The sequence below is a fragment of the Oryctolagus cuniculus genome, chromosome 14 (genome assembly GCF_051225735.1).
Source record: "Oryctolagus cuniculus isolate XC-2025 breed Fujian yellow rabbit chromosome 14, ASM5122573v1, whole genome shotgun sequence".
NCBI lineage: Eukaryota > Metazoa > Chordata > Mammalia > Lagomorpha > Leporidae > Oryctolagus > Oryctolagus cuniculus.
The window spans coordinates 64048535-64071306 of NC_142880.1; the positions used below are offsets into that span (position 1 = coordinate 64048535).

At 50.7% G+C, this 22772-nt stretch overlaps 1 protein-coding gene across 5 annotated transcripts in view; it reads right to left on the reverse strand.

Moving 5' to 3' along the window:
* Positions 1-22772, reverse strand: part of LIFR (LIF receptor subunit alpha) — a 66984-nt gene that overhangs the window by 35449 nt on the left and 8763 nt on the right. For all 5 annotated transcript variants that reach the window (XM_070056650.2, XM_017344690.4, XM_089313137.1 and 2 more), the window contains exons 2-4: positions 7806-7965; positions 6289-6388; positions 3996-4135 (exon numbers count right to left, since the gene is read on the reverse strand). In XM_070056650.2, the coding sequence (XP_069912751.2) occupies positions 3996-4135; positions 6289-6388; positions 7806-7944 (379 nt within the window). In that variant the 5' untranslated portion in view covers positions 7945-7965. The remainder of the gene's footprint in view (positions 1-3995; positions 4136-6288; positions 6389-7805; positions 7966-22772) is intronic.

A 22772-nucleotide genomic window follows, 5' to 3' on the forward strand; every position in this document is an offset into this window, starting at 1 on the left:
AAGCACTTGGGCGATCCTCTACAGCTTCACAGTCACTTTTTGATTAGTAGGAAGCTGGATCAGAGCGGAGTGCTATCCCAGGCACTCTGATTGAGAGGCAGGCGTCCCAAGGAGCAGCCCAACCTTCTCCGTACACTGGCTCTCCAGGAAATGTTTAGGGCTCACAGGACCTAGAGCATGTGGCCTTCACGTCTGAACCACACGACACTGACAGCTGTGTACGACAGCAGAGGACGCTCTACAGGAGTCCTAAGTAGGAAGCTCACGGAAAAAGGAAAAAATGCAGACAAATGAGAAGTGAGAAGTTGATTCAGGGCCAAGAGAATAAAAGGTCAGAGTGCCAGAGTGACCAGAGAGGAGCAAAGGGCTTCCAAGAATGTGCTGCTTCTCCCCAACAACTGAAGACGTCACGATGCGCAACTTAGAAACCACCAAATGCCGGGGGATCTGACGGAGGTGATCCTCATCTGTGACAAGGCTGCCCGCCCTCCTGGAAGGCCCATGCGATTCACAGGTTATCTAAACAGCAGTGGGCTACCCTTCAAAATACAAGTCACGTCCAACATTTCAAGCTACAGATATTAACGGCCATAATTACAACTGATTAAAAAATACACAGTTGGCTTCCTTTTCTACATAGCTCCTGAACTGTTGTCTGCGTTTGTTTTAAACTGAAACAGGCATCTGAGGATGATGTTAACTTGCTTTCTAGAAATGCAGAGCTCTCTCTGCAGATAGGAAAAGGATTCAATTAGACTCTTGCCTGTTTATTTTTCTGAGCTGGTAAGGCTTCACCCATAATTTACATGGTCTGTCTTCCTTAGAACATCAGGAGACAGGAGGCTTCCAGTTTTTTTTTTGTTTTGTTTTTCTTTTTTTAAATAGGATCCATGTTATTTATTCTGCTTCACAGTGATCCAAATTTTCAGGTTAGTTTAAGAAACTTGGATATTAGAAGGCACTACCTGTGGTGCCGGCATCTCTTATGGGTGCCGGTTCAAATCTCAACTGCTCCACTTCCAATCCAGCTCTCTCCTGATGGCCTGGGAAAGCAGTGGAAGATGGACCAAGTGTTTGGGACCCTGTACCTGCCTTGGAGAGCCAGAAGAAGCTCCTGGCTCCTGGTTTGCATCAGCTTAGCTCCGTTGTAGTCATCTGAGTAGTGAACCAGCAGATGGAAGACCTTTCTCTCTCTTTCCCTCTCTCTGTAACTATCTCTTAAGTAAGTAAATAAATAAATCTTTAAAAAAATTTGGATATTAAAAGCCTTAGAAAGGCTTTTTTTTAATTAATTAATTAATTAATTTTTTTGACAGAATTAGACAGTGAGAGAGAGAGAGAGAGAGAAAGGTCTTCCTTTTCCGTTGGTTCACTCCCCAAATGGCCGCTACGGCAGGCGTGCTGCACCGATCCAAAGCCAGGAGCCAGGTGCTTCCTCCTGGTCTCCCATGCGGGTGCAGGGCCCAAGCACTTGGGCCATCCTCCACTGCATTCCCGGGACACAGCAGAGAACTGGACTGGAAGAGGAGCAACCGGGACAGAATTTGGCACCCCAACCGGGACTAGAACCCGGGGTGCCAGCGTCGCACACAGAGAATTAGCCTAGTGAGCTGCGGCGCCGGCCCAAGGTTTTTTTAATACTTTCCCCCTTGGTACATTTACATTGTGTGTGCCTATAGAATCTTTGCTTGATATGTACACTTTTGAAGCCATCTTCCTATCTGATGAAAACAGTTTTTTCTACTTTCATTTAGTAGCAAGCTGTCAATGAGCCCAGGCTTTTTAATGCACAGCTATGACACCACAGCATGCCAGTGTTTCCCTTGCAGACAGTAGGTGCTCAAAGATCCGCTGATGCACTGCTATCTCTCAATGTGTCCTACTGAATTCCTATGCTGACAATCTCCAAGGCCACGGTATGAAGGTCCTGAGTGCACCCTGCAGATGAGGCCTGACTGTGCCTCCGTCTGCAGGGAGCACACACACACAGGCCTCACCAGACACCGAGGCTTCCCAGCCCCACAACTGAGAGAAATCAACGTCTGCTGTTCTCACATCATCTGATCTGAGGCATTCTGTCACAGCAGCCTAAACAGACTAAGACTTGCACCCACCTCTCCGTTTCTTATATTCCTCTCATCTCACTACTGTTACTCCAGTCATGATCAGACCCATCATCACTGTTTGAAATGCTACCAATGAGTTACAAGCTATGTGAAGAAACAATGACCTATGAAATAGCAGTGACTCAGAGTCTGTCTTGATTTGCCTTTCTAATTCTTTTTATCTAGCACTGTAATTTTCAAATGGCTTCCCAGGCAAGAATTTTTGTTACCTACTAAAGTAATCAGACAACATAAACTGGCTCTCTTACAGACTCCAGGAAATTTTTTAAATTTGCAATAAAATTAAGTTAGATCCTCATACTTTATTACAAAATAATTCCAGATAGCTGAAAGATTTAAATCAAACATGAGAGCAAAATCAAAAACTCATAAATAAAAATGGAGAATTCTGCTATATAAAAATGCAAACTGGTGGTATGAAAAATATCACATTTTTAAAAATTATAAACTCAGAAAGGTCTCTCCAGCAATCATGACACAGCTACTAAGAACAATATAGAGAGAGCTCTTGTGGATGGATGAGGGAAATAAGAGGAACAGTTCATGAAGGTCGTGAAAAGACAGCTCAGAAAAGAAGACAGCTGACACAGGAGCTCTTCCAATAATCACAGGCACGAAAAAACCAGTAAGGACACAGTTTGGGGCCATCAGATTAGAATGGAAAAATAAGAGAGTGCTACCTAGTGAGGTGGGGAAGCAGATGTACTGATAAGGTGTTCACGGAATACAAAGAGCTGTGAAGTCCCTGGAGAATACTTGCACAATGGCTATCTAAAGTCTTAAAAAAAGGGAGTGTTTTTAATCTAGCACTTCAATTCTAGGAATTCAGCTTAAGTAAAGCAGACAGATTCAGAAACATGTAAATGCATCAGATATTAAGGCATGAGTTGTCATATTTAAACACTGGAAATAAAAACATGTTAATCATAGATCTCTTTTAGTACTTATGGAACCTCCACTTGGCGGAATACGACCTAGCCATTAAAAATAATGTGTATTTACATAAATAGCAACTTGAAAATCTATTGCACGTCTTCTCTTTAGCAGGTTATGTTCATACTGTGCATACACAGAGAAAATCTATTTAAGGACTAACAATATTTCGCAGACACAAACCACTCCACACAGGCATCCTGTCCTCAAATTAGACAAATCACCAAACCAGCCGCATTTTCCTGCCCTGGCTTCAAAGCCAGTCGTCCTTCGAGATCTTACCATGACATCACTATGATGCCACCCCGTGACAGTCATTAGCAGCTGAAAACCTGCTTGCTCCGCTAGTCAAAGTCAGAGCTGCTCAGTTCTGTAAGGTCTTAACTGCAGAGCAAAATGTCTACCTTTGTCAACCTGGGTTTATTCTGTTCTCCCAATCTTCTTGTTGCCCCTGTTCTAGACGTCCCATCAAAAAATTCCTAACACTTGCTTGCATCGCGCACAGTGCTGCACACGGCACTGAGTGCTGAAGACAAACGCCCGCCCCAGGGAACAGCAACCAGCCACCTCACAAGCCGTGCCACACATCCCAAGAGAAGCACAGGCTGCCTAAGGGGACGCTCCTCTGGGAGTGGGTGGTCAGCGACCTTCCAGAGCTAGGAGTGCCTGAGAAATTCCGGGGGCCGGGGAGAGCACTAGGCGCACGCTGGGCGGACCTTGAATTCTGGTGTCTATTTCGATTGACCAGAAGCCAAGTCTGCTTCCTTCCTGACGTGGCGATGCTCGACTGCCCATAATAAGGTTACTAGGAAAATGAAAGGACTCATGTAACAAATGAAATTCACAGAACAGGAAGTTTCTGCCAAGCAGAAAGCAACGTGATACCACCAGCAGCACTGTTCTACTTCAACATAAAGTTTCTTCCCTAATACTTACAAACGTTTCTTTCACTTAGTATGAATTTGCTTCTAGAACTTCCAAATTCATGGAGAGAAGTGATTGTTATGACGTGATCACCAGGTGGAAGAGCTGGAATCTTAATATTTGCTTTCTCTAAATGATAACAAGAATGGGACCTGAAATAGAATAAACAGAGTTTCAGCTAGATGAAATTAATGCTCCAATTTTCATAAAAATTTGATGAACGCAAAATACAATGGAAAAGACATTAGGCTCCTTTGAATACAGAACCACAGCAGAAGACTGGCCAGAGGCTCGTGGTGCTTTTACCAGCGTGTAGACCGTGAGCAGGCACAGCCGGGACTCCGGACATTTGGAATGGCAGCCGTCGCAGAGTGCCCTCAGCACTCCCCCTGGAGCCGCCCCGCCCCTTCCTCACTGACCCTGGGAGCTCAGACCGCCGCCAGTTCCTCAGGCTAAGGTGGGGGGCCCAGGGGTGCTCATCAAACTGCCCACCTGTCACCCTTCCAAACACACCCTCAACAGCTGCTCCGGGGGCCCCACAGACAACAACGCCTCCCTCTCCTGTTCCACGGCCCTCTGCATTCCTGGAGAGCAGGTGTACAGTCCTGGTGTGATGACTCCTGTTCCCTTCTAGCTTCTCAGGGAAACCTGCAGCGGGGCAGAGGGCCTGCTGGTGCCTCCCGCACCTCCGCCCCAACCCAGCACCAGCACAGGCCTCTGTCCCTTCTGTGCTCAGGACACGGGCCTGAGCGGGGCTAGCTCACCTTCGCCTCAACCTCACGCAGCTCAGGCACCAGGGACCCGAAAGCAGCGGAATTCCCCAAATGGCTCGACTGCACATGTGCAAGTGCCGGTCCCCGGTGCCCATCCCCGTCCAGGCCGGAGTGTCTGCCTGCTCGTTTTCGGCTGAGAAAATGAAGTGTGCTGACTCCACAACTCTGTCCGCCTCTCCAGACCTGCCTGCTCCTTGGTCTTGGCTCCCTTGGCCCTTCCCAGGTAGCTTTCCCTGCCCGCACGGCAGCCCCAGCGTCATTACTGCCTCCTGGGAACTGGCTTCTTCTGCAGGCGGCCCACCCACCCATGTTTCCAGGCCTCCTCCTTCTGACTCGCAAGACCTGTTTTCCTTGCCCCTCTGAAGCAAGGCAGGCGCAGAGTGACTGTCACCTCTGTGGGCCCAGGAAGGAAGCTCTGAAAGCCAGGGCAGCTGTGTCCTGTGTCCTTCCTCTGCCACCAGGCTGGGAAAGCCTGGGGCTCTAAGGGAGAGACCTAAGGCACAGACCCCAGCTGACCTCCCACGGACACAGAACACAGCCAGAGGCAGCCAAGATCTGAAGGCTGTTTCTGCAACACAAGCCAGCGCCCGGCCGATAAATTACCCCAGTGCTGAGACTGATGCTAAGTAAACACACACCGAGTGGGGAGAGACTCGACGGATTTAAATACACATTTATCTCCATTTATGTTAGGACCATTCATCAGCAAACTGGGACTGGGAAAGTCAGGCTGGAACTCCTCTGGCGTTGCTAGGCAACCCAGTGGCCTGCTGGGATTCGGGAAAAGCAACAGGAACTGTGCCTGCATGCAGGCGGCCCCAGGGCTCCACTCTAGGCTCAGGAGCTTCTAGGCACACAAACCCCTCCCCCCAGTCACCTGCGAGGAGGGCAAGATGGTGCAGCAGAGCCACTTCTCCTTTCCCTAATAAAACGAACCCAGCCCCGGGCTTCCTGGGCACACTGCCTGCACCAGCTGGGAAGACACGTTGCCCAGCCCCTGGGTAGCCAGCTTTGGTCATCCGACTGGGTTCTGGCCAGTGAGGTGGAAGCCCTCTTAAAGAAAATCAACCTTCTGGTTCCGTCATGCTTCTGGGGTGTGGACATGGTGCTGCTCCCCCAGGACCCCTTGATCTGTGAGATCACCTGGTAAAGATGGCAGGGAGGTGACAAGCAGGAACTGGGCCTGTATGGCCACAATCGACCATGCCAGCAGCCCCGCACACCTGCCCCATGCCTTCCTGTGTGCTGAGCCACTGCTCCTGACCTCTCCTGGCTGACGCGGGCAGCACGAGCTGGGGCAGCAGTGTGTGCCCCCAGCGGATCAGCAAGCTGGCGGCGAGTGGTGCACTTGCTCTCCATGCAGTGCAAGAACCAAAGCTCTGCATGCATCTTTACTGAGGTCACTCAGAACTTCTAACAAACAGGGAGCTAGGAGTCAGAGTGTTGTTTTTTAAGATTCCAAAATAAAATCTTTACAACCTAACACTAGGGCACGGAGTAGCTCAGAGGACTTCTCGAAGGATTTCCGTTACCTGTCTTCAATGCAGACTTCGTACAAGGTCCCGTGGCCTTTCCATGAACAGTCCCACACTTGAAAACTGGCAGTCACACACTTCAGCTCCCGGGGAGCCCCTGCAGGGGGAGAAACACGCTCGCAACACGGCACTCCTACTGACCGAGCCGCACTGCGAGAGCGCCGCAGCACAGACACCTGGGGCTGCAGCGTCCATGTTCTCGGGCAAGAAAGGACTCTGCAGGATTAGGCATTTTGAGCTGCAGCATGGGTCCAGGAAGGCTAGAGAGTGAGCAGACGAAAGCGAGCCAACTGCTACTGCACTGTGGCGTGAGGCTTCCATCAAGGATCCTGGTTCCAGACAATGACCACAGGTGGAAGGAGAGGACTGAATGTGCAGATTCAATGATGGGGCCAAGACAGAGCGGGGCGATTCTTGCCCCCTTGTACCCCGCATGGCTCCATGTACAAAAAAAAAGTAAGTTATATGTGCCTCACACAGTCCTACCCAGCCCTAAACACCACAGCCACTACGGCCCCCCTGCTGCCCACTGCTGCTACCCAAGGACACTTGACACTGAACCCCCCCTGCAACCTTCAGACGGCCAAGACAACAGTAACGAGCTCCTCCACGCCTGCGGCAGGGCTACAACAACCGAGAGCAACAGCCGATTCGGAGGACCACAGTCCTGAGAGCGCTGATGTCTGTGAATCACTGCTGCTCGAGGGCCCACATGAGCACTACAGGCGGGATGACCCGGACAGGAGGTCACACAGGGGAGGAGAGACAGGCAAGCAGGCAAGAGGAGGAGGGGGGAAGGCAGGGGAGAACAACTGTCGTATGAACAGTCTCTGTACATGCTGGTGAAGATGGGCATTTTTCTCTTTATACAAGGTTAATAGAATATTCATGGTAGCAATAAACTATAAAGCTATTTATGTAAGACAGAAAACAGAAACACTGCATTAGAAGTGGTCACATTAAAAATCAGTAGTCATAACAATATGGTTATTTAATTTATGACCCTGGTGGGGGGAGCATTGTTTAATTGTGGAGAAAATGTAAAAGCTCAAGCAAGGGACAGCAGGATAATGATATCCTTTACAGAAGTAAGCTAGGTAATAATCTACACAGCCATTCGTAACATACATGTAAAGAACAGGATAACAAATACACAGATTCATTCTGATCTCTCTATTGTGTCGACCCCAGAGCAGTGCCGGTGGAGAGCAGGACTGGAAGCCCGACCAAGGTGGGGCCAGAAGCTCCATGGAGCACTGCAGGTTCTGAGCCTCTGCACTCTGTGCGGGCAGGCACACTGCCGAATGGACCGGCAAGACGCTAAGGGGTCAGTTACATTGTGTATATAGTATAGCTTAACTTTTAATCGTAAAGGACTATTTTGATCTATAAGGGCCTCAAAAGGAAAACCCGAGAGTGCAGAGATTTTAACCACCTGGAGCCTGAGGTGTCCCACACGATCAAAATGAACACAGAACTGCAACCTGTTCACGCCCTCCGAGTCAGGCACTCACCCCTCTTCTGGCCGTTTACTTGACTCATCAGACAGAGGAGAGGCAGTGTTGCTAGGAGCCACCGGAAACCTGAGGTCATCCTCATTCTTTTACTGTGCAGCCCCTGGAACGGCCGTCTCAGCTCCAAGTGAACATCCATGGTGGTGTGATGCAGTCAGTCCTAGAGCGAGACAGCAGTTTCAAACAGAGCCCCACTGCCGTGAGGACACGGCCCACCCCATGCACACAGCCACTGCCATGAGGACACGGCCCGCCCTGTGCACAGACACTGCTGTGAGAACATGGCCCATCCGGTGCACACAGACGCTGCCATGAAGACATGGCCCGTCCCGTGCACTGACACTGCCGTGAAGACACAGCCCGCCCTGTGCACAGACGCTGCCGTGAGGACACGGCCCACCCCATGCACACAGACACTGCCGTGAGGACACGGCCCACCCCATGCACACAGACACTGCCATGAGGACATGGCCCGCACTGTGCGCACAGACACTGCCGTGAGGACACGGCCAACCCTGTGCCCACGCACACAGACACTGCCGTGAGGACACGGCCCACCCTGTGCCCACGCACACAGACACTGCCGTGAGGACATGGCCCGCACTGTGCGCACAGACACTGCCGTGAGGACACGGCCCACCCTGTGCCCACGCACACAGACACTGCCGTGAGGACACGGCCCACCCTGTGCCCACGCACACAGACACTGCCGTGAGGACACGGCCCACCCTGTGCCCACGCACACAGACACTGCCGTGAGGACACGGCCCACCCTGTGCCCACGCACACAGACACTGCCGTGAGGACACGGCCCACCCTGTGCCCACGCACACAGATGCTGAAAGCCAGGCCAGCAGGCTCTGAGAAAAGCTGACTTGACCAACAGCGCAGATGCCCTGCTGTGCCCGACACCAACGACCAAACATGGGGACCCAATACAATGTCAGTCCTTAAATCCACCCTGGCCGCTCTCCACTCCAGGAGAACACCAGCTTACAGAGAAGCACACAAACTGAAACTCTGACAATCTTAAATGACACACGGATTCGTTTTCTTAACTAGTACACATCAACTTCCACAGTCACTTATTTATGACAGATAATACTGGTTTGCTTTTCCATTTATCTTGTGATACACAGCTTCCATTTCATCTAAACTTCAATGTAAATAAAGAGTAAGAATGAGGGTAAGCAACAGTATCGGGGAGGAGGGCTGCAGGTGTCAACTGGCCCAGAAGTAGCTGCAGTGTAACAGGCACTGACCCAAAACTGTGATGGGAAAGGGATCCTGGTGGGCGGGACTGAAAGACACCTCCCTTACAAACTGAAAGCACAGGCAGGAGCGGTGACTGTGAGGGGTGGGGTGGGGCCGCAGGGCGGGGCCGCAGCAGAGGCAGGCACTGTACAAGGTCACCAAGCTCTCAAGGAGAGTCCTCAGCCAGGCCCTGTGGCATCCACGAGGAGCTTTCTCTCTAGCTTGGAGGAACAAACACAAACGAGAGAGAGCAGGTGCTCCGGCGTGCTTGAGAACGAGTGAGTCTGTGCCAGTGCAAGGAGGAGGGCACTGGTGGGGGGCAGAGAGAGATGCCCCCGATGGCAGCCAGACGGCTCAGGCCTCGCTCAGCAGGTGCAAGGGGCAGGGAGAGGGCAGCAGGGGAGAGAGGACTCAGAAGAGCGGGCTGATGGGCCATAGGCAGCCTCCCAGCCATGGCCAGGGCATGGAGTTTCACTCCAGCGGTCGAGAGGACGAGACCTGGAGTGAGTTCATCAGGAGACATCCACTCTCCAGTCTGCACTTTGCAAAAACTTCTCTCACTGCTACACGAGGAGACAAGGAAGGAGACCACTGAGTTCCAAGTGCGAGTGGTGAGGGGTAGGGAGGTTGGGATGGATCTGGGGATGGAGGGGCTGTGGCTAATGAGCGGGGGCAATGGGGAGTTGACCACATGGCCATGCCACTCATTGTACGTTCCCAGACAGGCCCTACGATACACATGGTGTGACCCTGACTGCACCGTGCCTCAGTTTCCTCAACCATCACGGGGGGCGGGGGGCGGAGGTGATAACTGTTCTTACTCCTAAGTTTTTTGGGATGATCAAGCGAGTGAGTAAGGGCAGAGCACTCGGAACGGTGGAGAGCACAGGGCACGAGCTACACCCGCACCTGGTGTGTTGTGCGAGGCGCAGGGAGGAGAGGAGGTAACAGTGGCTGCCCCACCTGGTGGACAGCAGGGCCCGCTGAGTCCTCTCTGGGTACGTTGAGGTAGAGCTGACACTGCAGGACGTGAAGATCCGTTTGCCAACGTCCACCTCGACACAACCCCAGTCCCCACTCCAAGCAGAGGTACCCCCTACAGAACTTAAAAGGACTATCAGGGCAGCTCACACAGGCGAGGCTTCCGATCACGAAGGCTGTCCACGCTGCACGCTTAGGAACCTCCCATCCCAGGCCTTCAAAGCACTAAGAACTCCCTGTCAGATGCAACGCTCCCTAAGTATTTACACAGGCAGGGAGAACCAAGGATCAGAAAACATACGAGCAAAGCCTAACATTTTAAAGGAAAGTCACATAAACAGGATAACCAAAAGGAAAATCAAAATCACTCCCAGGAAGAAACATGGATAACGCAGAAAACAAGAAAACTTGAAGAAAAAAAGGAAAATAAAACCCCAAAACCCCTACATTGTATCCTTAGAGCCAACACAGCACAGCCATAAAAACAAAAGGACACAAGGAACGGACAGACAGACAGACAGAAACAAAGATCACTGAGGGGCTCAATCCCTGGGCTGACATTAAACACCAGTGGGAAAGATGACGCGGTGAGCAATCTTCCACAGACAACGGAAGAGGAGAGGTGAGAACAGAACGAGTAGTAGGCTTGGTAAAGGGGAGGGGTCCAACACCCCACTGCAAGCTCACAGCTATTCCAGAAAACAGACACAGGCCAGACAGCCACGCCAGCCAGCAGGGGCGAGAGGAGGACAGGGTGAGGGAGAAGCCCCTGTGCAGCAGGTGCGGCCACACTTAGGGCTCTAATCTCAGCTCCATTACTAATCAGCAGTGTGACTGGGGGTGAATCACTTAACGCCTCCCGGCTTCAGCCTCAACCGGCACGACACCCAGGGAAGCTCTACCCAGGGTCAGCGCCGGAGACTTCCCAAAGCTAAGCTGTAACCCTGCATCAGTGCTGGCCGGAGCCAAGCAGGCGGCCGGGGCCGGGAGCTGGCCAGCCACACCACCTGCCAACAACGGCCACCTGGCAGGACTCTCCAAGGAGGCCAGCGAGCCCCAGAACAGGGGTGCTCATGGGCAGCCTCACCGAAGCTTGCGTACCTAAAAACAGGAGAACAAGGAGGACTTTCTTTTGTCGTAACACTGACACAGGAGGTTCCGAACAAGTCGTTTGGGCCAATACAACAGTATGGTTACAGTGGTAGCGACTTCCCTACCAACCAGAGCTTCAGATGGACTTCTCTGAGGGCTGAAACGATACGTGAACACGACCTTCCAATGCACTTTCAGGGCAAAAGGGTGCCTGTGGAACTTTCCTCGGCTTTCTCTTGACAGAAACATTGCCTGGATTGATGTCCCTCCCCGCCGGTGCCTTATTTCTTAGGGGAGAGCAGCTTTTTATAGAAATCCCGGAGCGGACCTTAATCATCAGCATAGCTGTCTCTTGACGCTGCCAAGGGTGCGAAGGCCAGTGCCTCAGGGCGGCAGCATGGGCAGCAGGCGAGCAGGGCAGCAGCCCACCTGCCCGGCCTCAAGGCAGCAGCTCCTGGCCAACGCTGTGCCAAGTTCTCTGATCTTTCAAGACAAGGTAGAAATCTGGAGTTCTGTACAAAATAGCAAAATTTGTAAATGTGATCAACTAATTCATATTTTTAAGACATCCTTCAAGCCAGAGAAAATAGGCCTGCAGACCAGATGTTGCATAAGACCACCAGACTGCTTCCAATACAGCAGGACTGTTGTAGAGGGTTCAGAAATACCAGTACGCCATTCTGCTCAAGAAAAGCAATCATGCAGAATCCATTTATAAAACTGCTGCATGGAAAGAAAATCTGGTGTTTGTTTCTTGACGTAGGAGCTGACGTCACCAGGGACATGGTGAAGTTCCGGCGGAACCCGAGCCCGGGCTTCCGTGGCCAGGATCCGGCCTGTCAACCGCCAGCCCTCTGAGCTCCACGCCCCGTCCCGTGGAAACGGCATCTTCACACGTGAGCCCTGACCTGCTTCTCCTCAACTCGGAGAATGCTGGTCCCAGCGTGCAGGGCGGCTCAGGAGTCTTCTGCGGGGGAGACCCGAGGAGTGCAGAGGAGGCAGGAAAGCTTGGCCCCCGCATACTCTGTTTAGTCTGTTGGTCTTTTCTGCTTTTCTGGTGGGGGTGTGGAGGAGGGAACAGGTGGATGGAATGGAGTGGGGAACCGGGACAGGCGCCTGCTTGCACCTGCACAGAGCCCTGGAAACAGCTGCTCAGCCAGGGAGAGGATAAAGACCCCCACCAAGGGCGGCCTTATCTTTCTGCCACCACAGGGAGGTAACTCCCTAGTCGTAAATTCACCAAATAAACTAAACACTGAGCAGGAGCACTGGAGGCAGAAGAGGCTTGGAACCACTCCGCAGCAACATAAACGGATGAGGTCACACATGCACGGGAGAGGAGACGCCGGGAGCTCGGCCCAAGCCAGGGAGTCCAGGGAAGGGCAAACGGTATCTGCACCGCTGATTTACACTCTCCTCAGTGTCCCTGTCGTCATCGTTTCCCACGAGGATCCATCAAAATACTGTTTAAACACTTTGATGCAACTGTTGTCCTAATTCCATATTCTCTCCCACAGGACCCGCAGATCTTCAGATTCTCCCCACAGACTCACATCCTTGGGAGCAAATGTGTCCCTGAGGTCACAGCACTGGCCAAAGATTCTCAAGCCGCACCAAGGCACAAATGACTGTATGTCCCCACTATCCACTGAGAGGCTGTGAGATAATCCAAGAGCCTACAACACTGGGTACATCAATTAACACTATGGTTCCCAATCCACGCACCGAGGCACCCTGTCAAACCAACAGGGCCCTCACAGGACATTTTAAATGTCTGAAGGTAGCCAAGTAACACGGGTCCACTACTGTGAGATTCTTAGTTCAAGGTCCGTCACAGCGGCAACATCTGGTCATGCTACATTCCTCTCTGTGGTCTGCTGTCTTCAGAGATCAAGGGATAGTGACTGCTGGAATAAAACACGAGCACCACTCCAAACTCAGTGCTGGAGCAAGAATGAGGACTGCTCCCAGCCATCCCTGCTACTGCGACAAAGAGCTGAGGCAGGCTACTTAGGAAGCAGGTGGGCTTGTCTGGAAGGTTCACAACCTAAGATCAGGCAGGCTCCACTGGTAAGGCTGCCTGGCAAGGGTGGTAGATGGGAATGGAGCAAAAGTCTGAATGCAAGACAGGAAGCAGAGAGAGGGGATGCGCCCACTACAGGTTTTATAATCAACCCTCTTGTGAGAACTGGCTTCTAAAGGCACACCTCCACAGATCCAGGGACCTCCCACTAGGCCCATCTCCTATACATGGGACTTGGATGAAGTTTCCACCCTCTCGGTACTAAGAACTGATGACTCTGGGGTTTAGACAACTACATGCATTCAGAACACAGCAATGGAGATGCAATCTCCTTCCCAAGTCTGAGGAGCTATGCAGTATGAGCAGGTTCACACAGCCTATCAGCAACCGTGGCTTCTTAAGGATGAAAGAAAATACTCCTTTTCTAACTTCATATGCATTTTTTTCCAACTGCGACTAAAATATTAGGCAATTGTTGGTAACTAAGTACTTCCTAAAAAGAACTGAATAATTCCTTCGACTGGGAGCACCACAAAAACATCAGTGTAAGGCTGCAGGCACTGTGAACTGACAAGGTCTGGGAGCCTGAGTAGAGGACGGCCTAACTGCCTGGGGAGTCCACTGGATCACAGTTCAGCCTGCGTCCTGCAAGCAAGAGAACAGCATCAACTTTGGCTACATTATAAAAATGTCATCTGTCATTGTCAATGCTGTAGCACATCTATTCTGAAGAACTTACTGGTCTGAGATTCAAATAAAATATTCTCTCCATTTTGGTCTTAATTTCTTTGCATTTCCTGGGAACTTTTAATACACTATCTTCCAGATGTGCTGTGCTTGCAGATCTTCCAGGTCACTGGAAGACCTGGTTGCAGCGGAACCTTCCCAGTTAACTCAAGAGCCCAGTCATTACCAACGTCCGTCAAAGCAAGTTCGCACGTGTCTCTGCCAAGCTCAGCACCCTGTGCGGGCGCCCGCTGCTTCAACACAAAGGTCCAGGTCGAGCAGCAGACCACGCCCTGAAAGGAGGCCTCTGAGTCCACACCACAGCCACAGCCATCCCCCAAACACGCTCCGCTCCCACGGCCTCAGGGCAACCAAACCTCTGCCTCTGGGCAACATCCCTTGCATGTCCCCCATACTTCCACTTCGTCCCCATCTATCGCGACCTGTCTTGTCCAAAGCTCTGTCTCACCAAAGAACACCTTATTATTCACACCTCAACTGGGTGTCAGACCGACTAGCAAGTGAGAGCCCCCACCTAGTATCAATAAGAAACACCAGACAAACCTGTGTCATCCTCCTGTCACCAGGGCAAAACACTCCATTACTAAACTGTCTGGACAGCATTGCCCTGAGAGATTTGCAACGTGCAGCAAACACTGATTAAAAACTGCCTTCAGGCCGGCGTCACGGCTCACTAGGCTAATCCTCCGCCTTGCGACACCGGCACACCAGGTTCTAGTCCCGGTCGGGGCGCCGGATTCTGTCCAGGTTGCCCCTCTTCTAGGCCAGCTCTCTGCTGTGGCCCGGGAGTGCAGTGGAGGATGGCCCAAGTCCTTGGGCCCTGCACCCCATGGGAGACCAGGATAAGTACCTGGCTCCTGCCAACGGATCAACGCGGTGCGCCGGCCGCAGCGTGCTGGCCGTGGTGGCCATTGGAGGGTGAACCAATGGCAAAGGAAGACCTTTCTCTCTGTCTCTCTTTCTCTCACTGTCCACTCTGCCTGTCAAAAACAAACAAACAAAAAAAAAACTGCCTTCAACAAAACCTGGAAGAACTGCAGTTCTTGGTATCTTGCTTCTCTCTCACCAACACCAAGGCTTAACTAAAAAAAAAAAAAAAAAAAAAAAAAAAACTCCCTCCTAAACTTTAGGCCACAAATGGCCTTTGACTATGTAGCCAAAAAATCTTTTCACATATTTGTTAGTAATTTGCAATGATTTACTTGTTAACTGCTTATTCTATCTTTGCCATTTTTCCTCATTTGGTATTACATTCATCTTTTCCTTACTGCTTGTTGGGAAAGAAACATCACAGGGTCAGCGTTGTGGCACAGTGGGTAAAGCCATGGCCTGCAATGCCGGCATCCCATATGGGTGCCCATTCGCGTCCCAGGTGCTCCACTTCCAATCCGGCTCCCTGCTAATGGTCTAGGAAAAACAGTGGAAGATGGCCCAAGTGTTTGGACCCCAACCCACATGGGAGGCACTGAAGAAGCCCCTGGCTCCTGGGTCCTGGCTTCAGCCTGGCCCAGTCCTAGCCTTTGCAGCCATCTGGAGAGTGAACCAGCGGACTGGAAGATCTGTCTCTCTCCTTCTCTCTGTAACTCTGCCTTTTAAATGAATCTTGAAGAAAGAAACATCACAACATGCACTTTTTTTAAAAGGTTTATGTATTTATTTGAGAGGCAGAGTTACAGACAGAAAGAAGGGGGGAGAGAGAGAGAGAAAGGTTCTCCAATTGCTGGTTCACTCTCCAAATGGCCGCGACAGCCAGACTTGGGCCAATCGGAAGCTGAACCAGTACCCACCTGGGATGCCAGCACCACAGGCAGAGGCTTCACACACTACGCACAGCACCGGCCCACAGTAGGCACATTAACTACTTATATACTGCAAATCTAGTTCCCAGCTGCTTTCATACTCTCCAACAAGGGTTTTGCTTGACTTTGAATAAATCAGTTGGGTTCTTCATGGTTTCTGACCATAAAGGTCTTTCGCACGCCAAGATTATAAAAATGTTCACCTATGCTGCTTTCAAGTGTATACAAAGGCTTTTAACACATAAGCTTTAATCCACAGAGAATTAATTTTGGTGTACAGTACGAGTAAGGAGCCTAGCCTTTTCCCCTAGTACATGGTTCCCAGTTACCCAAGGCCATGGGTTACACAATCCACTGCTTCCCTCCAGGGCTGCACACACCCTTGAGGCACTATTCTTCCTCAGCCGGCCAGGGCCGCCCCAGCACACTGTGCTTTCTGCCCTGCATTCCTTCCCTGAGCTGTGTCGTCCAGGCTGTGCCCCCAGGACCGGCCTCCTCACAGTGCACACCAAGCAGCAATCTCTCATCTCCACGAACGCACTCTAGTAAGGCCGGTCAGGAAGGCTGCAGCATCCTGATGCTTCCTGCCCACTGGAAACTTCACTGATTCCTCGACAACTCCACGTGACCTGCAGTCACACGCCCCAGGCCAGCTCAGGGTCACCCACAGAACAGGTGCCCCGACTCCTCCTTCCTCCTCACTTCTCCCACCAACTCCCCAGGTTTGCCACCAAAACCTAGATTTTCCCTGTTCTCCACCCCATGCCCATTTGCACCGCTCTGGCTCAGGCCCCTAGCACCAGGTCACTCAAATTGCTACGTAGCCTCCTGGCAAGGGCCTCATGGTCACTCCGTAGTCCAGTGAGTGCACGGCTTTAAATAGCACCTTTAGGGACCAGCTTTGTGGCACAGCAGGTAAAGCCACCACCTGGGACGCTGGCATCCCATATGGGTACTGGTTTATGTCCCATTGCTCCACTTCCAATCCAGCTCCCTGCTAATGGCCTGGGAAAAGGAGCAGAGGACAGCCCAAGTACTTGGGTCCCTGCACCTACAAGGGAGACCTGGATGAAGCTTCTGGTTCCTGGCTTTGGCCTGGCCCAACCCCAGCCATTGTGGCCATTTGGGGAGTGAACCAGTAGACGGAAGATCTTTCTCTCTCCATCTCTGTAAGTCTGCCTGTCAAAATAAATAAATCTTTATAAATAAATAAATCACACCTGTATCTCCAACCTTTATCTTTCTTCCAACCTCCAGGGCAAATGTCTGCCAGCTGTCCCACTAGCTCAGATTAGCAACTAGGACCAAACTCCTCCTTCCCCCTGCTCCCCCTGTGCCAGGGGCATCTTCACCTCCCAGCTCTCCTGCACAGGGACTGCAGGGAATCTGGGCACTTGTCCTATCACACCAGTACTAAGGAGACTTCCCCTCCCTCCCTCCCTTCCTCTACCCCTTTTCCCCATTAAGCTTTATCTTTTCTTTTTTTTTTTTTTTTTTTTTGACAGGCAGAGTGGACAGTGAGAGAGAGACAGAGAGAAAGGTCTTCCTTTGCCGTTGGTTCACCCTCCAATGGCCGTCGTGGCCAGCACGCTGCGGCCAGCGCACCGCGCTGATCCAATGGCAGGAGCCAGGTGCTTCCTCCTGGTCTCCCATGGGGTGCAGGGCCCAAGGACTTGGGCCATCCTCCACTGCACTCCCGGGCCACAGCAGAGAGCTGGCCTGGAAGAGGGGCAACCGGGACAGAATCCGGCGCCGCGACCGGGACTAGAACCTGGTGTGCTGGTGCCGCAAGGCGGAGGATTAGCCTAGTGAGCTGCGGCGCTGGCCTCATTAAGCTTTATCTTTACAACAGCCTTACATTAGGAGGGCTTTGTTCCCAGTAAATACTCAAAATCTATTTGGTAACTTAAGCAAACCCATCACAATGGAGTTGGGGGGCATAAACACAATTTAAGGCCACCAAAGTTGTTTCTTCACATTCTGAAGACTAAGCTGAGCAGTATCCTTACGAAGGCATCCCTGCATTCTGTAATCTAAGAAAACATTATTGACTGAATCACTTTTAAAGCTACAGAGTAACACTATCCCTCACAGCGATTCTGGGAGAGGAAAACCACTAGTAACTTTATGTAGTTATAGCACCAGTTTCAGCGACCAAGTAGTGCTCAGAGCTCACAAGGGTTTACATATTGTTTATTAAGGCACAGGTACCCTAAGTTCTGTAAATGTGAAATTGGATTTGATAACCAAAATGATCCTATGGAGTTAGTTATCATTATTCTCATTGTCTTTATAATAAGGAAACTAAGGCACAGAAAGTTCACACAGAGGGACAGGTACTGCTGGGGAGTACAAATCCAGCTCCGACCCCAATGAATGGTGACACGCAGAACAGAAAAACTCCCTGCCCCAGAGTCAGGAACCCTAGGCTCCAGTCTGTCTCCAGCCCCCCAGGCGAATCAGCTAGCATCACGGGTCTCAGCTCCCCAGGGACACAGCCAGGACCTGGGGCCGCGTTCCCAACAGTACACATCACACAGAGCTTACAGGTTTATGTTCAGGACACGTTGCTTGTAGAGTGCCATCAGGACTGCTGCTCTCCGTCAGCCTGTCTGGGTTAACACTGTCACTCAGGGAAGCCCAGCTGCTGTCCTAGGCGCTTTTAATAATCGTCACGGCCAAGATCAGAGAGTCCATATTCAGGAAACCAAAGGGAAAATGACTGCAGTCTTACTTTTCTTCTCCCAACTGGAAGTCGGCTTTTCACTGGGTAGGCTCTTAACTCAGCAGGTGCAAGCTCCAGCCTACTCCCAAGAGCCTGCTGCGCAGAGTGAGTGAAGCAGGCCCCGTGACAGCCAATGAAGGGGCCTCTAGCTAGCGCCTATGTGTTTTGCACCACCCAGGAACCGGGGCCAGTAGTCACGGATCTTCCAGCTTTTCAAAACACTCAAAACTCTGTTGTCTTGTTTTGCGACAGAGTTCTGTCAGTGGCTCAGGAATCCTCATCTTGGGGCAGGGCAAATGCTCCCTGGCTTCCTCCCCCACAATAACACATGGAAGAGGAGGGGTCTTCTCAATTTCCAATATGAAATCCCCTGATTTTTAAATGTTGGCAATTAATTACGTTTAAAAAAAAAAAAAAAAAACATGTAGGCCAATCAAAACACATCTGCAGGCCAAATACAGTTCTTAGGGCGCCAGTTAATAACTTGTCTCAAAATTCATTGGTGTTAAAAAAAATTCTTCTCTTGCTGCTGAAACGGTCACAAAATCTGAACTGAACTGTTTTAAGACTTAGTCTTGTTTCAACGTACAGACACTGACCAAAATATGCTGGAATATGCTAACACTCTTTGGGGTCAGAATCTGAAAGCACGTCAAAAGAAATTCAAAAATTCTGTTTTCCTCTATGGTTTTATTTAAGCCCAGATCTGAAAATCCTAAGCATCATCTTATATTGTAAATTACTGTTAAAAAAAAAAAAAAAAAAAAGGACTAGAACACCACATTTAGCTTCAAGCCACAGCCGAAGACATCTCAAAGCCTGTTCACCGGAGTCTCCGAAGACCTGAGAGTAGGACAGACAGGGAAAACCATACCCAAACCCGAGACAACCGACTGGCAGAACTGTTAGCGGAAGGAAGGGGCATTCCTGTCTGGAAGGCAGGTCCTCCAGCCTGGGTCAGGTTACAGAAGGCCTGAAGAAAGAGACTGGAGACCAGCGCTCACTGGCAGGCCTCCTCGCTTACTGGATGAGCTACTGAAGTGGGAGAGCGCAGGGCACAGCCACACAACATGAACCTCAGTCTGACCCAGACCTCTTCCGCTACATGAACGAACGACATTCAGGAGCAAGAGGACATTCGGGCCGTGTGAGCTGTGCGAAGGCGCTGTGGCCACCCCGCCCGTGAGACAGCGCTGAGCGGTGGAGACACCCTGGACGGAAGTGACACAGCCCACAGACGCGGCGGGTTCTGCCGCTGACACTTTCATTAGTGACCGCAAAGTACAGTGGTTGTGTCCATCACATCTGAGGACCGGAGAGAATGGGCAAAATGGCGAACACAAAGGATGTCGTGATGAAGAGTCCAGCAAACTCACTCGGTACAACGGGTGTGCAGCAGGTGTGGGGCCTTGCACATGCCACACGTGAGGAAGGGAGGAAGCGCCAGCCCAGGGGCTCAGGGCTTCAGGGAGCAAAGCCGGGGTCTGAACCCAGGCTCCGACTGTGAGCTCAGCTGTCACCTTATGATGCCCTCTTCATCAGAAGCCTCCGCTCTGGCTAGTAGCGATGAGGAGGAGGAGGAGGAAGATAAACCCAAAGCTGCCAACACTCACTGAGCGCTCCCTATGCTAGGCGAGCTGTGTGTCAAGCACTTCACATGCAATTTAGCATTCATTTCCAGGAATTCTTCCTCAGCAGGTAGGAGGCAAGACTGCAAAAATGATGTCCACTGCCTGTGATCCATAACCTAAACCTGCAAAGAACTTCAGTGTCCATCAATTTCAGGACTGATGAAAGCACATGGAATCTCCCCTGCAGGTCCCCTCTCTTTCTGTACTTTCACATAACTCAAATGATCAGGCCGGGGCCAGTGCTGCGGCAGGACACCGTATCCCCCCTATCGGAACACCTAGTTCTGGTCTCCGTTTCCAACGCAGCTCCTGCTAAAGCACACCCTGGGAGACAGCAGATGATGGCCAAAGTACCTAGGTTCCTGCCACCCCTAGGGAGACCCAGCTGGAGTTCCTGGCTCCTGGCTTCAACTCCTGGCCTAGCCCTAGTTCTTGTAGGCATTTAGACAGTCAATCACTGGACAGAAACCTCCCTCCCTCTCTCTCTGCCTTTCAAATACTTAAGTCTTCTTTTTTAAAAAAGAACATGCTAATTTACATGAAAATCTACAGGTAGTGATTTTTGGATTTATCTTATAGACGCTGACTTTTCCTCAAATGTACACACTGCCTCTCATCTCACTTCTCTCCAGATATGCACACAGCCTGTCCCCCCAAGACCCTAACCAGCCACAGCGTGGATGCACTTGAAGCCAGAAGCACCCAGCATCCCCTCTGCTCCCCTCAACGTGAAAGGTTCCAACCTCTCTCGCCTGCACTGCTCCTTAACACCTCTGACGTGGTCCTCACATCCTTTCTTCCTCCCCTCACAAAATGCTCCGCGCAAAGCAGCAGGGCCATCAGCTCACGCCTGGCGGATTCTCCTTACACACACAGCCCGCGCTCTCTCCTGTACCCCTGTCCGGGCCTGTTTCCCTTCCATGCCCTTCACACACACCTCTCTCCTTCCACCCTGGCTTAGTTCCTCACTCACACCACACCTGCTCCCCTTGGGCCTCTGCACCTGCCATTCCCACCACGTGGGGCCTCCCTCCTGGCTCTCCTAATGGGGGAGGGGGGGTGCTGCTTGTCACTACCTTGGAAAGGCGGCTCATCCCGCCAGGGAGCAGGGCCACCCCTCGCCGCCCCCAGGTCTCACAACACAGTGCACATGCCTCTCACTCTTCATCACGGTGTCCCGCTGAACGTCCTTTATCGAACTCAGCGGCCTGTGTTTCCTGGCCCTCCCTCCGCTGTGAGAAGGCCTGCCCGGGGACGCTGGAGACCACCTCTCTCTTCAGCACTGCATCCCCAGCAGCTGGAGAAACCGGCACAACACACGCGGGCTCAGAATATCTGCTGCACAAACTCAATGGGTGAATTTATGGCTTGAATATAATGCGTAATCATGCACTATGGAAGGTGATTAACTTCAAATGTAAAAGTCGGGTTACAGAAGGTATGTACATACACTGCAACCATGATTTAATGCATCTGGAGGTATGGACAGTAAATGATGAACTCATGTAGATGTACAGAAATTAATCCAGAATGTTATCTGGTGTTCCCTTTGGGTGCTTTGATGGAAATTTTTTTCCTAATTTTACTTAGAGTCTCTGAACTTTCTTATCTATTAAAAATAAGCACTTTTATAATTCTTAAAAAATATTTAAATACAGTTAAAAATGGAATACAAAGGTGCCAGCGCTGTGGCATAACAGGTAAAGCTGCCGTCCGTGGTGCCAGCATCACTTATGGGTGCTCGTTTGAGTCCCAGCTGCTCCACTTCCAATCAAGCTCCCTGGTAATGCACCTGGGAAAACAGCAGCGGATAGCCCAAGTCCTTTGGCCCTTGCACCCACGTGGAGTTCCGGGCTCTTAGCTTCAGTCTGGCCCAGCCCTGGTTGTTGTGGCCATTTGAAGAGTGAATCAGTGGATGGAAGATCTCTCTGTCTCTAACTCTGCCTTCAAATAAATGAATCTTTTAAAAATACAATATAAAGAAATAATGCACAAAACTAATGACCAAATATTTTATTTCCAGTACTCAAATATGGAACAAAATAATGCAAACTGTATCAAAAGTCTAAAATATTTAATGTTTTGACTCGGTAAAGGAAGTAACAAATCCGAAACTTTCTGGAAGAAAAAAGAGAGAAGCTTTATGCCCAAAGACTATTCCTTTATCTATTAGTTAAAAGACTGAAAGCAATGTAAATGTTCAAATTATGGCTCATTCTCAGAATGGAAATTTACAGACCTACTAAAGAACTGTTAGGAACAGGGGGAAGCGTCCCATAAAAATGCTAATTAAAAAAAAAAAGGGAACAAAACTGAATACCCTGCAAAACTTACACTCTGTAGGAGAAGAAATGAGGGAAAAAGACAAGGAACTATCAAATCTCACAGTTTAAGGCTAGGACCCTACAGCCTAGTCCTTTACATGGGTTTTGTTACAACTATATGCTTGGGGGGAAAAAAAAAAGCTGAATTATCTACCAATATTGCAGAATAGAGCATTCAAAGCTCAAAACCCACACCCCACAAGACAGTCATCAAAGCCAGCTAAGAGCCGTCTCCTTGAGCTTACATGGTTCTCACCTTTCCTTGTTGGCACCCAAACAGGGACAAGTCTCAGTTGCCACTCACCATTTAGAACGTCACGGCTATCTCTACAATACAGTGAAATATTTCCCAGGTCTCTAGCGAAAGCACCAAGACAAAAGGCAGGTCAGG